The sequence below is a fragment of the Brassica napus genome, chromosome C7 (assembly GCF_020379485.1).
Source record: "Brassica napus cultivar Da-Ae chromosome C7, Da-Ae, whole genome shotgun sequence".
Taxonomy (NCBI): domain Eukaryota; kingdom Viridiplantae; phylum Streptophyta; class Magnoliopsida; order Brassicales; family Brassicaceae; genus Brassica; species Brassica napus.
The window spans coordinates 17,886,302-17,903,161 of NC_063450.1; the positions used below are offsets into that span (position 1 = coordinate 17,886,302).

A 16,860-nucleotide genomic window follows, 5' to 3' on the forward strand; every position below is an offset into this window, starting at 1 on the left:
TGATATTATCTTTAACAATCGCGAATTTATGAGTGATTTTTGATTTTGAAGAACCTTAAAAGTTAATGGACGATAGGTAAAAGTTTACTATAACAAAGTTTTTTTGTGCTGCTTACATGGACCAACATATACTTCTTCCGGCACTTCTCGACCCAGTTATTGGTTCAGTGCTTTTTTAACCAATTTAATCAATGCACGGAATAGTCTAGACGAACTGATATCATGATCCAGTTCATATGTGATATTATATTGGGAAGATTACCAAAAGAGAATAAAAAAATAACATAGTTGTCCCTATGGTATAAATCGAACCTAAAGTTGTCCCTATAGTATAATGTTTTCCATAATGCCAAAAGTAACCTTTGATTAATCCCATTAAACATGATTAATTGTATTTAAAAAAAATATAATGAAAATCGGTTGGTTTAACTTTAAACCGGGAATAAATGAAAAAAGGATCTAAACGTCGAAATTTCCCCAACTCCCCCTAACCCTAAATCGATCTCTCCGCCTCTCTCTTTCACGTCGAACAAGAAGGCGATTGTGTCTTCTACGTGGTCTTTTCTCCGGTGAAATCAACGTCGAGTGTAATCACCGGTGGAACCCCTGTCTCTTCTCCTACCGGTGGAACCCCTTTGTCTTCTCCTACATACCGAAGGTAAACACGAAAATTCTCCATCCAATTTCAGTTATAAAGTTTGTTCCTTTCTCCTTCTTGTTCTAATACTTCTCTGGATCTCTTACAAACACAAAGGCGATTTCGGAGCTTCTCTTGGTGGTTGGTAAAATTGAGTTTGTCTTCAACCTCTCCGCCTCTCTCTTTCTCCGACATTACTTTATACGGTTCTTTGTTGCATTTATCTCCGTGTTTGAGTTCTTCATTCGGGTTACTTTTTTTATGTTCATTTATTAGGATTTTTAGTGTTGTTAACTGATTATATGAACCAATTTTGATTATGAATTGTGTTACTTTGATTAACTGATTTATTTTGTGAATTGATTTCGTTTATCATGGGCTGGTTAATTGATTTCGTCTCTGTACAGAATGATAGTCTTTGTGTTTCTGATTTTATAATTTGTTTGATTTTTCTCTAGTGATTGTCTCTGTTTCACTGTGAAGTTAGGTTCTTTGCCTTCAAACAATATCTTATGCCTTAATTTGAATATGTTTGATTTTTGTGAATTGATTTCGTTTGACATGGTTTTTTAAATTGATTTTGTTAATGAACATTATGATAGTCTTTGTGTTTCTGACTTGCGAATTTGGTTATTTGTTTTTTGTTTGTCTCTGTTTCACTGCAAAGTTTGTTTATTTGACTTGAATCAATATGTTCTGTAAAACTGAAAGAGACGAGCTTACCTGGTTATGTGAAACTGATTTCGTTTCTGAATTGTCTTAGTTTGCTTAACTAATTATATGAACTGATTATGTTTCTGACTTATGGTTTTGGTTCATTTCGTACTTCGTTTCACTAAAATCATTTCTTTGTCTTTTGTAGATATGGAGTTAGAGATACCTAAGCGACTATATGCAGAGGGTTTGGAACCTCAGGTCAAGAAGATCAACAATTGCTGCCGCATGGAACTTATCAGGGATCTGAAGAAAGCTATGTCTGCAGAGTACAATGATGTGAAGATAGATCCGACTTTTAAACACATCATGGCTATTGCGGAAAATAAGCTCAAGTTTTCAGGGAAATTGGTGGATAGTTTCTTGTGTAAGCAGCTGATTACCTCGAAGATGCATGAGAAGTGGTTTGTCTTTGCGAGGACACCTCTCCGGTTTTCCCTTCAGGAGTACCATGCTGTGACAGGCCTCAAAGTTTCTCGGGAAAGCAGCAGTGACGTTGTAACATGGAAAAATGACGGGGAGTTTTAGAGTAACCTACTAAGGACAGGTGATAAGATCACGTTGAAGTCGATCAGAAAGGTGCATCTAAAAGAAGTTCACAAGTGGACTCGGATTGATAGGATGAGGTTGATCTACCTGTGTGTTGATAATGGGTGTGGTGATGGGGAGAGATGAGAAGGTGAACATCCCTGATATGTACATCAAATTGGTGATGGACCTTGACAAGCTCCGGAAGTTCCATTGGGGTCTTCACTCCTATGACTTCCTGCTGAGTTCCATTGAGAAGGCTAGGAAGAAGTTGGGTAAGAAGGCCAGTTACATTTTCAAGGGTTTCTCATATGCTCTCCAGATTTGGATTATGGAAGCAATTCCTGGAGAAATATGTGGGAGTCAAGTCTCTAGCAGCTTCGTCGGTCCAAGGTGTGGCAATTGGAAAGGAGTTGCAAAAGTGTCTTATGAAGACATCATTGAGCTTGAGGACTCCTTAACTAAGAAGGTAACTATCTCACATTGTTTTCTTATATATGGTTGTTGTATATAATTTGTATGGCTTTTAATGTTTTAACTTTCTTACAGGGTGTCTTGTTCTCGGTTATTTCAGTGTCTGGTAATGGTGATATGTTTTTGCATGTTGACTATACGAGGAAGGGTGAGATGGAAGATGCATGAGTGGACCTTCTTCTAGATAGGATCAAAGAGAATTTTGATTGGAGCAACACAGAATGACCAGTTTTAGAGCCTGAAGAGACTGAAATGGAGGAAGCCGACAACAAGGATAGAGGGTCAGAAGCTGATAAGGCTGTGGATTATACTGATGTTTTAGCAGACGAGGAGACCTCTTCAGTTACGGTTGCAAGAAAAGGCAAGAGAAAGATTCTTGGTGAAGGAGCAGAGACAAGAAAGAAGAAGTTGTTGTGTAAACGATCTGCAGAAAAAAAAACTAACTTTTGGTCCTGAAACTAAGAGCTTCATTGAGGGCCTCATCCAGACATCCGTCACTTCCTTGGGGGATATGCTCAGTTCCAGAATGGCGAATATGGAGAGGATGTTTGCAGAGAATATGGGGAAGATGGAGATTGAGGTTTCACAGCTCAGGGACGCCATCAGTTTGACTGGTGAAGGAAGCTATCCTAGCAAGAAAGCATCTGAAGAAGCTCCACTAAACAGCAAAGCCAAGCAAGCTCCACCTAAGGGGATAGCCAATTAAGCTCCACCAAAGAGTAAAGCCAATCAAGATCCACCTAAGAGCAAAGGCGCTCAAGCTCCACCTAAGCGCAAAGGCGATCAACCTACACCAACAAAAAAGGTACTACCTAAGAGAAAGTGTAGAACTTGATGAACTTGGAACTAGGATGCTTGAGTTAGGGTGCTGGAGCTAGGCTTTTGGAGCTAGGTCGTATTTGGAACTTCATTTTCACGGTGTAATATTATGTAACGGTTTAGTACTTTGTAATATGGAATGGGAAACTTTGTGTAATAGGAACTTAATGTGTAATATGCTTGAATGTTTGTGTATGAAACTCTATGAATGTACTGCTTTGTTTGTGTTATGAATGTAATATTTTGTTTGTTTGATGAATAAATGGCTTCTTATATGCATTGGTTTTTTATTTTAATGAATAGGATGGGAAAAAGATTGCTACAGAAACTAATGATTTTGATTTTGGATTGAGTACACAAGACTTGAGGGATCTGTCCCAAGATACATATGTTGAGGGATTTGATCTTTCTCAAGTTAAAGTTGAGACCTCAAGGAAATCAAAACCTTTGAACATGGCTCCACTGCTGTGGAATGATGAGCAACTAGATCAAACCAAAGAAGATTCACCAGATGCCGCGTTGGTGTTTTTCCGTGAAGAGGAATGGGAAAAAGTTAGAACTTGGTCAACTTCCTCCACGTAAGTACTCTATTCTCATTTATCTGTCATTTCTTGTTATATTTTAAATAAAACGTATAATTGTTTTAAACTTTTATCATTATATTTGGTTTCAGACGTCTACGGATTGGACCTGCCACTTTAGATTTTGAGATTGCTAATCGTCTTATGGATAAATCTGAGTGGGTTGATAGCTTGGTAAACCTTAGAGACTATTATCTTCCATTTGTGTCTTTTAAATACATTGTGTGTGCTAAGAGCATCAAAATATGCAGGAGATTGACGCTGCAATGTACGTATTCCGGGAGAGAACATCTTTGAAATGATGGAGACCTCATCGTGTCGCCTTCATGACTGTCGTCTTCAGCAATATGATTAAGAAAGAGTATGGTCTTTTAGAAGCTCAGGGTAGAAAGAACTACACGCTTCATAATTTTCTACTGCAGTACGGTAAAGGGGTCCTTCCACCACATGGCAGAACAGAAGAGATATGGAATGTAGATGTGGATCAGCTGTATGTCCCTGTTCATGTCAGTGGGAATCATTGGATCGCCTTGTGCATCAGTTTCGTGACGAGGAGCATTGATGTGTTCGACTGCTCGGGTAGGAAAAGGTACAAGGAGTTGGATGGGTTCGCAAACCTTATTCCGCGTATTGTCAAGGCAGTTCAGCCTACGAGACACCAGAAGGATTTCACAGTCGGTGCATATACTGTTTCCTATGTCCCCGTTGGGAAACTGAATAAAAGCGCATGTGACTGTGGCGTCTATGCAGTGAAGTTCATTGAGTGCCATGCGCTTGGATTGGAGTTGTCGTTGTTGCATGATGGTAACATTATCGAAGCTCGCCACAGAGTTTTATGGGATCTTTGGGAAGCAGCTAATGAACAGGAATTGATTGAGAGGATGTCAAAGTATCAATCCCCAGAGTGTCTCTCTTCGACTGTAGAGGAGATTCTGTGAGAGAGCTTGGTTTCTAGTTCTAATGTAATGAACAAGACTGCTTAATCTAATGTTCAACTTCTAGTGTTTTATTCTCATTTTTAGGAACAAGACTGCTTAATCTATTGTACAACTTCTAGTGTTTTATTATGATTTTTTGGAACAAGACTGCTTAATCTAATGTACATCTTGTGGTTTTATTATTAAGAGTTTTTAGCTGAAGAATGCTAGAATGCTTAATCTCTTGTATAGGTTATGATCTTTATGTGTTAACACTGTTTTAAATTAGAACCCTAACCTAAACCCTAAACATACCCTAAACGAAACCAAAACACGGAACGAGACCACAGTCAACCCTAACCTAAACCCTAAATATACTCTAAACGAGACTCTAGAAAAAAACACCAAATGAGAACCTAATCATACCCTAAACACAGAACAAGACCACAAGGTAAGACAATACACTAAACTATAGACAATGACTTATCAAAACTGTTTTACTAGATCTTCATCCCGTCAGAGTAAATAAATTGAATCAAATGTAATACATTTAACTTGATTTCTTGTAAACCAGACTTTTGATCCAACTCAGCAATCAAACCCGACCAGAACTAGATCCACAATAAACCTAAACCCCGACATATTTAAGACCAACTCAGCAACGAAACCCGACTTTTCCCATTTTTCAGATCTTCTTTTCCGTCAATCTCCTTTTTCTCTCTGAATCAGTTTCTCACACACATGAATACTTCAAGGCGACATTCGTACGGGGTGCCATCTAGGTGCTGGTGCGGGAAAGGGGTTGTGATATTCTGTTTGAGAACTGATGACAATCCTTACCGACGGTTCTATAGATGTGAAATAGGGGCACAGGTTCATAGTCTTGATTTGTTTTTCGATTCAATTACCGATTTGTTATGTTCTTTTTTTTGTCTGATTCGATTTTCGATTGTGTAGGACAAACATGTTGTTTTTTCATTCCATTTTATTTCTCCTAACTTGATTTTCGTTTCTATGTAGCGAAAGAAGTAAAATCATTTATTTAAGTGGGTTGATGACGCCTTGCTTGATGACATTCGAAGGGTAGAGGCTGAGCAAGGGAGAATTATAGAAGAGATTGAAGATCTGAAAAGTAGTATAACACAGACAATAGAAGAAGAAGTTAGGAAGCAGAAAAATTCACTCGAATTAGGTTGCTTAGGAAGCGTTCTATGGGTTTTTGGAAGATTAAGAAGCCAAGAATGAGTGAAATCAGTCTACTGGTTCTAAGTATTTTCTTTTTAGTGTTTTCTTGTCGTCTTTACCAGTCTACTGGTTCTTAATATTGGCTTCAATTTGTGTTTTGTTGTTACAATGTTTGTGTCGACTTTACCAGTCAAGTGGTTCTTAATATTTTGTGCTCAGTGTTCTGTTCTTACAATCCACCTTTCTTGTTGAAAACTCGGACATCAGCTATTGTATAACAAACTCAAACTCAAAATCAAAAGCATAGCTGAACAAAACATAACTAAACAAACAGAGAGATAGATAGAGAAGTGAGGAGAAAATAATGCCAATGTATAACAATGAAACTGAGAAAATAACCATACGAGAATTATCCAAAGTATAACAATCAAAATGAAAACAAAGTTGATAGTTTTTAGAAGAAAAAACCATACGAGACAATGCAATACTGCACTTTCAAACACCACAACTTGCATACTTGAACAGACCAACCTGTAACACAAACAACCATACATGAAACACAGTTAAATCGAGCTTGAAAAACATATAAACGAACTGGCTATATAAGCTGACCCTTACCATATGTGACTGGCTATATTGGTATTTTACAAGTTGCTCTGTTGTGCCCACTAATACCACATCTACTACACTTGCAAGGCTGCCTCTTTTGTAATGTTTGCGATGACCGAATTTTATCTTCAACAGTTTAATATCTGCGTTTTCTATTCCTTCCAACTGATTTTCTTGACTCTGGTGGTAGCACATTGACTTGGACAACATTTTCTGGTATGGACCAAGCATCCTCAGGAACAGCAATAGGATTGATGCTATCATGATAAGCTTCTCGCCAAGCTTCTATAGTGTACATCAAATTAGTCAATGTGTGTGGCTGTGTGCCAACATGAAAACCAGCTTTAATTGCGTGTCGACAAGGTATCTTCATCAAGTTGTACTTCCCACATGAGCAAGTCCGTCTATCCAAATCAACTAAGCAGTCGATTTTATCACCTCTAACAAGCAATCGACCATCGCTGACAGGGTAAACTGCAAATGTTTTGCCTTTCTCGGTCCTCCTTTCAATCTTTTTCTCCACATCTTTGGTGAGAGGATGATTATGCTTTGAAATCTTTTTCTTACGGTTATAAAACCACCGAGTCAACATTTCCCTGATACTGTCCAACAAGGGAATGATTGGATACTCTCTCGGCGAACACAAAGCAGAGTTGATGGATTCGGCAGGGTTGGTTGTCCTTATGTCATATCTATATCCAGAGAATTGACATCTTGCCCACTTTTTTACTTCAGCATCCCTTAGGTATTTTCCAATTGCCGAACTGATATTACACACATTAGCAAATGTCTTTTCAAACTCAGGAACTCTATAAACCTTGGACGCCTTTGCAACCAACCCAACAAGTCCTTTCCCATGGTAATATGTTACCACATTATTCAACAAATGATGAATGCAAATACCATGTTTGGCTGTTGGATACACAGTCTCAAGCGCCTTAGCAATAGCCGCATGTCTGTCCGAAATAAAAGCCAAATGATGATCATCAGCAATGACAACATTTAGTTGTCTCATAAACCATTCCCAAGAATTTTCATTCTCTGAGTCGACTACTCCGAATGCAAGAGGATACAAATTAGAATTTCCGTCTACAGCAGTTGCAACCAATATAACTCCTTTGTATTTGTTCTTTAGAAAAGTGCCATCAACCACAATAACCCTCCTTATGACTCTGTTAAATCCTCGTATCGATTGCCCAAATGCAATAAACAGGTACCAAAATCTCCCTTTGCTGTCAATCTCATATGATGAATGTGTACCCGGATTAGCCTCTCTCAGCATGTGCAAGTATTTCGGTATTTTTCCATAACTTCTCTCCAGAATACCTCTAACTGCATTAACCGCATATTCACGAGCATCTCATGCTAAAGATTTCGTGAGCTCACAGCCATGATCCATACGCATAATCTGTATTATATCATTGCATTTCGGCCCTTCCTTAACGCCTTCATACCTATGCATAATCAGACTGCCTATAGTTTTGGCCGAAGCAGTCTTACCCGTTTTGGTTTTGCTTGAAGGTGCGCATGTATGTTCACCGACATACTTTTTGATAATGAAATATGCTGAATCCTTCAAACACTCTGCTCGAACACACCAATTGCATGCATTATCCTCACACCTAACATACCAAAGTTGTCTATCCGTTTTGATAACCTCGTAGTGAAAGTTATACTTCATTGCACATATCTCGAAAGTCGCCTTCATCAAAGTTTTGTTCTCAAACAATTGTCCCTTCTTAACAACATTGAGCAGAGAAAACTTTGACATATTATGTATATCCTCTTTGGCCGAGATCATGGTATCAGCATCATAGGCATCCTCATCAACTTTGACTCTTCTAATCTTTTCTTTCTTTTTCTCGCACTGCCTCTCAACAAACACAGGAGCTGGTTCGTTCCCCCTATCAACCGAGTTTCCCTCCTCTTCAGCAGTACTTGAATCAGCTGACGACTTGTTAAGATCAAAGTCTGGTTCATTCAGATTCTCAACTTTGGCTTTAGATGTTACACACAATCGAGTAGAAACACACTTTTGAACAAAACCGACAAAATTCTGAAGCTGTCGATTATTTGCAATGATCACAGGTGGACATGTTGATGTATTGATCAACTCAGTAAGTAGATAACTCAACTTCAAATCGGGTAAGCTATCTTCTTCCATATCAAAATCCTCCAAAACCATTCTTTTAAAAACCTATAAGGTAGAACTTGATTCCAATAACAGTAGCCTAGCCCCTTTCTCATCAGCCGAAAAAACTCATCCCGTGGTTGCGCCAAACTCCCAAACACCACATGTTGTATAGATATGCATCATAGAACAAGAGTTTGTGAAAATCACAAGACAAACTATAGAGAAATCATGGGGAAAGCATAGATTGGTGAAGAAGAACATTCAAAATCGTTTTTTTTATTTTTCACGAAGCAAATCAATGAAAACACGTATTAGGAAGTTAGAATATTTTTAGAATATTTTTAAAACTGCAACTTCCTTAATTTTCGAAAAAACAGTTTTTTTATCCGTAGAAGGCTTCTACACTGTGTAGAACATAACAAAATTCCAGAATGTAATTTCTACACTCTGTAGACATTCGTGTATGATTTAGATTTTGCATTCCTGATAACTTAGAATACTCCATAAAAGTAGAAACATCTTTCTAAATAAAAGTAGCGATCATTACAAATAGTAGAATTCATATTCCCCATATTTAGAATTATAGTAAAAAGTAGGTTGTACGTTCTAAAAAAAGTAGATGGATATGTTCATTCTAGAATTCATTTTCTACTCACCCGTTTTGTGTAGAAGAGGAATTCTACTTTTAGTAGAACGTAATTTGAAAAAATTATTTATTATGTTTTTCAACCCAAAAAAAAATGTGTTTGTGTAAATGGGTGTTTTATTAATTGTTTATATTGTTAATAATTTTTTTGATTCTTAAAACTATTTATTTCATTAATTTTAACATATGAAAAGGGTAAAAGGAAAAAAAATGGTAAAAATGGATTTATACCATAGGGACAACTATGTTGTTTTTTTGTTCTCTTTTAGCAATTTTCTCTATTATATTTTATAATTAAATGTATTCCCTCAGCGGCATCCAAAGAATTTTAGGACATGTTTCTGGGTAAAAAAATGATAAATAAGATGGGCTAATTTGATATATATGGCTAAGGCGTGTGAACAAAATACCTGAATTTAAAAAAACGAACCGAATCCAATTTAAAAATTGTACTATTTTAAACTAGAGCTTGTAAGATATAGAATCAGTTCAAAATTTTGGTATATGAAAAACTAGATTCAAATCCTACTCAAACTGAAAATATATCTAAATCAAATTTATATATAGATTTTATTGATAGATTTAATATCCAACCAAATATATAAAGTACTCAAAAATATTTTGTATTATTAAAAATCCTATAAATTAACTAAAAGTAAAATATCCAAAATATTCAAAACTAAATGTCTAGCGGTTTTCCATCCGAATATCTAAATTGAACCTATTTTAATTTTAATTTAGATGTTTAGCATACAATATTAAAATTTATATGTTGAATATTATACTTAGTTTTGGAATTTAAAATTTTTATGGTTATTGATTTTTGAATTTTTATATAATTTAAATAAACATCCAAATTCAAACTAAACCCGCAAATATTCAAATTGAACCGAAACCAAAATTTATAAATAATTGAATGGGACTTAGTTCTTTGACCCTGGACACTTAAAATTTGAATAGAATTCGAATCAACCAGAATGTCCACCTCTAAGCTTGTTCATGAAATTATATATATGTATATATATTCATGTTTTTTAATGAAAAATATAAAGAATTATATTATGGGATGTGTGTGACCATGATCATGTGCCAAGGCAAAGACGATGACTCTACATTAATTATGAAAATTACAATATTTATCAATATAATGTTTATAAAGTCTTTGATGAATCATTAGAGCATCACATTCTTCCAACTAAAATTCCACTTTACTTTACAGAAAATCATCCTTTCTCTAGAAAAAGGAAAAGAAAAGGGAATGGATAAAACTGATTCTCAATTCAAAATCTCAAAATTAACAAACAAATTTTACGTTGAGATAATGCCTATTTCTCTAAAAATATTTTATTTATATTTACTTACACAAAGATGTGCGATCAGTGAGCTCATATATTGAAAAGCCCATTTTCTGTGTTCTCTTGTATCTCATACATGGGCTCGAGGGATCTGACTGGATGTTACTTATAGATAACACTTTTAGCGAGAACATTATTTACTCCATGTTCAACTCATACTACCAGGAACTACTAGTCCAGTGGTACTACCTCTTTGGAGAGAGGAGGTCGGCTGTTCGACTCGCGTAGAAGGAGAGGCGTGTCCAGGACCCGTAAAAAGGTACAGACAAAGGGTGGCGCCGGGCTTAAGTGGTGGGCCGCAAGACCAACACCTGGTTAAACAAAAAAAAAAATGTTCAACTCATACTTTGCCACTAAAGTAAAATAGAAGTTATCCAATTAACTAAATTCTCTAAACATTCTGAGAATTGATTTCACTCGTGCTAACAATAATCACATGGCTTAAAGATAATTGTGATATTTACATTTATATTTAATGTTGATTTATATTTTTGGTAAAAAAATTAGACTATGGTAATAATTCATACAATATTATTAGTATAACAGTAAATAATATAATATATAAATCTAATAACATTTTACATTTTGAATTATTATTTGACTCTTTTTATATTTATATTATTTGTATTATTAAAACAATTCTTAAAAAATTATGATTTTCTTTTGAAAGTGATAAAATTAAATTATATTTTTCTAATCCTAATACTATTAGTTTATTTTTAATATCTATAAATTTTAGAAATATGATTTAGTTTTATGTTTTGATAATTATATATGGATATACCTAACAAACTTTTTTCTTAATTTTATATTTAATATATTTTAACCAAAAGACAAAGATATTTTTTTTCCATTATTATGATTTTAAATGTATAGATATATATCATTAAATATAAATATAAATATAAATATAAATATAAGTTTTTTATTTTATTTTAATTTTTACATATAATTAAATTGAAAATTATTATTAAATAATGTAAGCACATAATAAAATCTAAAAATTGACAAATTTATTTTTAAATATAATTTCTATTTTAAAAATTTTATTTCTGTACACGGTGTAAAAATACACCTAGTTTTTATTAATTTCGCTGGTTACTGTTTGAAAAAGGGTAAATATGTTACTTATTATCTCATTGTTTTTGAAGACGAAAGTAAGTTACGCTATTTACTGTTTTTCTTTTTACTTATTTACTTTTTCATCTTCCCTTCCATTTATTCCATTTTATTTACTTTCACTTAATCTACTATCTACCAAACACGCTCTAGGTGAGGAGTGAAGACGTGAACCCCGGCCAATACAAGGCTTTGTTTGTAAATACCATAACAAAGCTTAGTTTGTTAGGCTGATGCTAGTGGAATTTGTTCTAAAGTTTCCTTTTGGGTGCACATGTTCTAAAGTTTTCTAAATTCTAATAATCAACAGCGGATCTACGTTATGTAGCAGCAAGGGGGCAGCTGCCACCACAAAAATATACAACTACATTTAAATGCATGAGGATTATAAAAAGTTCTAGTGTTAGTGGTTAAAAGCTATTTTTTGCCCCCATTAGCTTGGATTCAAAGCTCCTTTACTCCTTTTCCCTTCATTTTTTTCTAAGTTTCCTTTTGTCCATGTGCTATATTCATTAAGTTCCTCGTATTACCAAGTAAAATTATTTTGTTAATATTTACGTTTTCACTTAAAATATTTTCTGGATCCGCTACTGCTTATAATGTTACCTTCACTACCTAAGCGTTCCCAAAAAGAAAAAAGATAAAAACATATATCGTTTTGAGTATAATAGAACTTATAAAGAAGAATGTAATTTTGTTTTTTTGTTAAAGGAATTTCATAATGTAATTTAACTTTATAATATTCATGTCGCAAGTTTGGTAAAGAATTTTTTGTTGGGATTGTGAAAGCCCATGTCCAACTCTTTATTATATGATTAGTATGATATTATCTATTTTAGATCTAATAGGCTGGCCCGCATGATTTACTTTTGGGCTCATTCCCAAAAAAATTTGTTCTAATTATAGTTGAACATCTCTTTATATATTACTCTCATTTGTCTAATTTCTAATGTGAGACTTTTTTTTGATATCTCACATTCTCCCTTCAAACTAAGGACCATACTTATCTCGCGTCCCACAACTGGATTTCCAGGATCTTCTGACTTGATCTCTGCCACATAATTCTCATTCCTAACTCGAAGGTTACCATTCATATCTCGAAGGGTATTTAGATCTTCTTGAAGATTTCTCGTCAATCTGGCTTTGATACGAATTGTTGAGATTGTGAAAGCCAATGTCAAACTCTTTATTATCTGATTAGTACGATATTGTATATTTTTGGTCTAATAGGCTAGACCGGAAAGATTTACTTTTGGACTTCTTCCCAAAAAGCATCATACTAATTAGAATTGAACATCTCTTTATATATTGGACTCTCTTTTTTCTAATTTCCAATGTGAGACTTTGTGGAAGCACCGTAGCCTAATGGTTAAGGTTTAAAGGCTTCTACACCCAGGTCTGGGGTTCGAATCCCAGACTATGAAATTTATTGCAGAATACAGGAAATCCAGGTTTCAAGTCCCGGAGGGAGCGATTTATTACTGCAGACTACGGAAGAAAGACTTACAAGGGATCTTCAACATTGTGCAAGTAAATCCAGTCAGGCGTGGATCTTCATAGGACGGCTCAGGTGATGCAGTTAGGCGTAGATCATCATAAGACAAGTAGTATTATCGGTTGTCAAATCGTCTATGTAATATTTCTCATAATTGTAATGCCATAATAAATCAGCGTTAAAAAAAAAAAACAATGTGAGACTTTTTGTTTGATATCTCATACTTTTTTGATGTGTGACTTATCAATTGAACACGACCCAGAGGCTGCGCAACGTTGTTACTTTGCCATTAAGACTAGCTCTATAGAAATTAAAACATATATTAGACAATCTCCGATGTATTCCCCTATTTTTCCACTATAATAGAGAGACTCTATAATAGAGATGAATTCTTCTCCAATGTATTCCCTTATTTTTTCCTCTAAAAAGGATTGTTGATCAAACCACACCAGTTATCAATACATTAAAAAAAGGTAACCAACACTTTTTGGAGAACCTAAAGAAGTCAAGCGAACAAAGACAACATCAGTTGGAGATTCAAAGTAAAAATTTTGCTTTGAAAGAGATGAAAGAAGAAAACAAAATAAAAATTTAAATTCCATAGAAGATCCAAATGTTCGTGAATATTTTCCAAGCAGAGAAAGCACGGATTTTACAAAAGCGCAGTCACGAGCAACAAAATCAACAAGGTCTTCCTCCATCCACTTCGTTTTGGACAATATTTTAATGATCTTTGTAGATCCGGAAATAATTTACCGGGATATTAAGCTGTTTCACTATGTTGTATTAATTATATTTATGTTCAACTTATTTTGTTATCTATATGTAATATTTATGTGCAACTTTTAAAATTAATTTATAACTAATCATTTTCGTTTAAAATATCATTTGTTTAATAAAAATTTTGACTTTCAATAAAATTATAATATTTTTCTTATTTCAAGTATAATTGTAAAAATTAAAATTATTATCTAACAAATAACTGTGTGTTTTATGTGTTAAAAATTGTATTTCTACATAAATGTCTTTTGTTTATAATCATAAAAAGTTAAAGGACTATTTTGTAAATAAAAAAGCATATCTCTATTATAGAGGATTGCTATTTTTTTCCCAGAATATAAAGATAAAAATAACAGTCTCTATTTTAAAGAAAGAAATAGAGGTGGGTCACAGTAGATTTTATTCTATTATAACACATATAGATGCAAAAATAGCATAGGGTTGGAGATGCTCATGCCTAAGAGCATGTCGTACCAGCAGACACAACATTTTTCAGTCATCTAAACCCCATATCTAGGGAAACTATACCCTCATGTCAAATGTAATAAGTATTATTCAGCCAACGCGAAGTTGGGTGAAAGAAGTAGGCATTTGATAAAGCGATAAAAACCTAAAACTGGGTGCACAAAAAAAAAAAAACCTAACTGTATACAATATGGGCTTTATTATTTTAGTTGGGCTTCACAATTAGATAAGAGCCTGAGTAGAGTATGACACGATTGAAGACGTGCTAGGTTTTGATTTTGACAAAGACGACGCCGCTTCTCCGGTGGAATAGCTGGGTAACTTTATACGTAAACCAAAAAGACAAGACCGGTAAACCGATTGAAAACAGGGAGACAGATGAGATCTGTTGATTGAACCGAGCTTGGTTCAAAGCGCGAGAAGCCCTAACGAGTGTAAACTCGTTGTTACAATCTGCCCCCAAAAAATCGATCTCTGGTCTCAACTATCGATTTCCAGGTTTTGTGGTTTCTTCTTCTCTCTTTGATTTACGATTCCTTCTTCGTTTTTTCGATGTAGGGGTTACTTGAAGTCTACCACTTCATTTCATACAATTAAATCCAAAAATGTGATATTTTTTCTTACCGAATGAATCATTTAGACTTTGGTTGATCTCTACGAGTTTCGATTGAATATAAATTTAGTTGAAATTGGAGTCTAAATATGTTGAAACTGTTTTCATTTTAATGGGGTTTATCTGTTTCCAGGCATCTACAAATGGCTGTATGCACCAAACTCGGGGTTTTACAGAACAGAAATGTTCCAGTGACATCAATGCTCCGCTACATGTCCACAAAACTTTTCATTGGTGGCAAGTCTATCTAACATTTTATTCAGATAGTTTTTTTTTTTTTTTTTTTTGCAATTGTAGCTGTGAATCTTTGTTACTGTTTATAGATTTTTTCTCTCTTATTATAAACACTTTGAATTATTTTTGCCCCAGGCCTATCACCAGGAACTGACGACCAGTCCTTAAAAGATGCTTTCTCTACCTTCAATGGAGTGACAGAGGGTAAACCCATCTTGCTCATCTTTGTACTAGTTCATGTTTAAACCATTTCAAGGATGTGTGGTTGGGTTTAAAGCCGTGTATTAGTCATCATTATACCATCGTCCATGAATGATTGATTTCGATATACATTTGCAATAGAATATAGGATTTGCGTTTTGCCTTGTTGTGCCTTGGGACTTAACTATCTTGCTGACTATGGTTAACACGTATTATCATTTTTTAGTTAAACTTGTCCTGTTTTGCTTTTGCAGCAAGAGTCATGACAAACAAAGTGACGGGAAGGTCAAGGGGTTATGGATTTGTCAATTTCACAAGTGAGGATTCTGCCAAATCTGCTATTTCAGCTATGGATGGACAGGTTAGATTTTGAATGTACCATCCATCTACCTATAGATATATTTATAGCATGTTAAATTATTGTTAATTTGCTCTTTATGTTGGTTCTTGGGGGTGATTAAATAGGAGTTGAATGGGCGTAACATCCGCGTGGATGTTGCAAAAGAATGGCCGAGCTTGCCGTTTTCTTCGGTTGAAGGTACAGAAGATGAGAAGAAAGGCAATAAGATGGTGAGCCGATCTGTATGGAAAGATCCGTTCGTTGACGCCTTCTTGATGAAGAAGAAAAACGCAGCTCTGAACAGGAAAATATGGTCAAGGAGGTCGACGATTCTGCCAGAGTATGTTGATTCGTCGGTGAGAATCTACAATGGCAAAACTCACGTGCGTTGTAAGATCACAGAGGGGAAAGTTGGGCATAAGTTTGGAGAGTTTGCGTTTACAAGGAAAGTGACAAAGCATCCTAGAGCAAAGTAAGTTTTAAGTTCTTGAGTATGAATTGGTCAGCTTGAGAGGATTTGTTGGAGAAAAAACCAGAAACGAATCAATAAGAATTTCCAAGTAGGGATATAACTCATTTGAGCTTAGAAGTGTTTTTTTGTATCAGCCTCGAAGTCTTGTTTTAATTTTTATGATGATACCTATGTGACATTAGATCATTTTTGAAGACCAGTTTCACTTTGATAATGCCAAGTAACAGGACATGATCCATTTATGCTGTGGAATATAATGGTTATTTATAAATGGTAAAAATCAATGTTTGAATCAGTAAAACTATAACAAGTAGCGGAATCGAGTTACATCATAATTAATCCTTTTGTGTAATTTTGAAATCTTTACAATAAAATAGATTTGTTTCTCTCCTTATGAAGCCACATCAGCATGGAGGGGTGGGCATTATAGGATACGTGGCAGACGAAAGACTGACTATCTTCCCCGTTACCCTGCCTTTGTCGTGGGAATCGAAAATCTGAGTAACGGATGCACCACTCTTAAGGACGATGCCATTAACCTT

General features: G+C 34.9%; 2 protein-coding genes across 2 annotated transcripts; one reads left to right on the forward strand and one right to left on the reverse strand.

Annotated features, from left to right (window-relative positions):
* Nucleotides 1-6,600: 6,600 nt before the first annotated feature.
* On the reverse strand, nt 6,601-8,649 carry LOC111206120. The gene is made up of 2 exons (XM_048764032.1): nt 7,851-8,649; nt 6,601-7,796 (listed from the first exon to the last, which is right to left on the reverse strand). The coding sequence occupies exons 1-2, from the start codon at nt 8,647-8,649 to the stop codon at nt 6,601-6,603; spliced, it is 1,995 nt and encodes a 664-aa protein (XP_048619989.1).
* A 6,056-nt stretch (nt 8,650-14,705) lies between these two features.
* On the forward strand, nt 14,706-16,532 carry LOC106407050 (40S ribosomal protein S19, mitochondrial-like). Its single transcript, XM_013847829.3, has 5 exons — nt 14,706-14,956; nt 15,205-15,308; nt 15,441-15,509; nt 15,761-15,867; nt 15,972-16,532. Exons 2-5 carry the CDS (start codon nt 15,215-15,217, stop codon nt 16,320-16,322), a joined length of 621 nt encoding a protein of 206 aa, XP_013703283.1. The 5' UTR covers nt 14,706-14,956; nt 15,205-15,214; the 3' UTR covers nt 16,323-16,532.
* Nucleotides 16,533-16,860: the final 328 nt, after the last annotated feature.

Coding starts and splice junctions, on each gene's coding strand:
- LOC111206120 (XM_048764032.1), bottom strand. CDS start 8,649: ATGGTTTTGGAGGATTTTGATATGGAAGAAGATAGCTTACCCGATTTG. Junction 7,797..7,850: donor TATGCGTATGGATCATGGCT/GTGAGCTCACGA, acceptor CGGTTAATGCAG/TTAGAGGTATTCTGGAGAGA.
- LOC106407050 (XM_013847829.3), top strand. CDS start 15,215: ATGGCTGTATGCACCAAACTCGGGGTTTTACAGAACAGAAATGTTCCA. Junction 15,510..15,760: donor CTTCAATGGAGTGACAGAGG/GTAAACCCATCT, acceptor TTGCTTTTGCAG/CAAGAGTCATGACAAACAAA. Junction 15,868..15,971: donor TTTCAGCTATGGATGGACAG/GTTAGATTTTGA, acceptor GTGATTAAATAG/GAGTTGAATGGGCGTAACAT.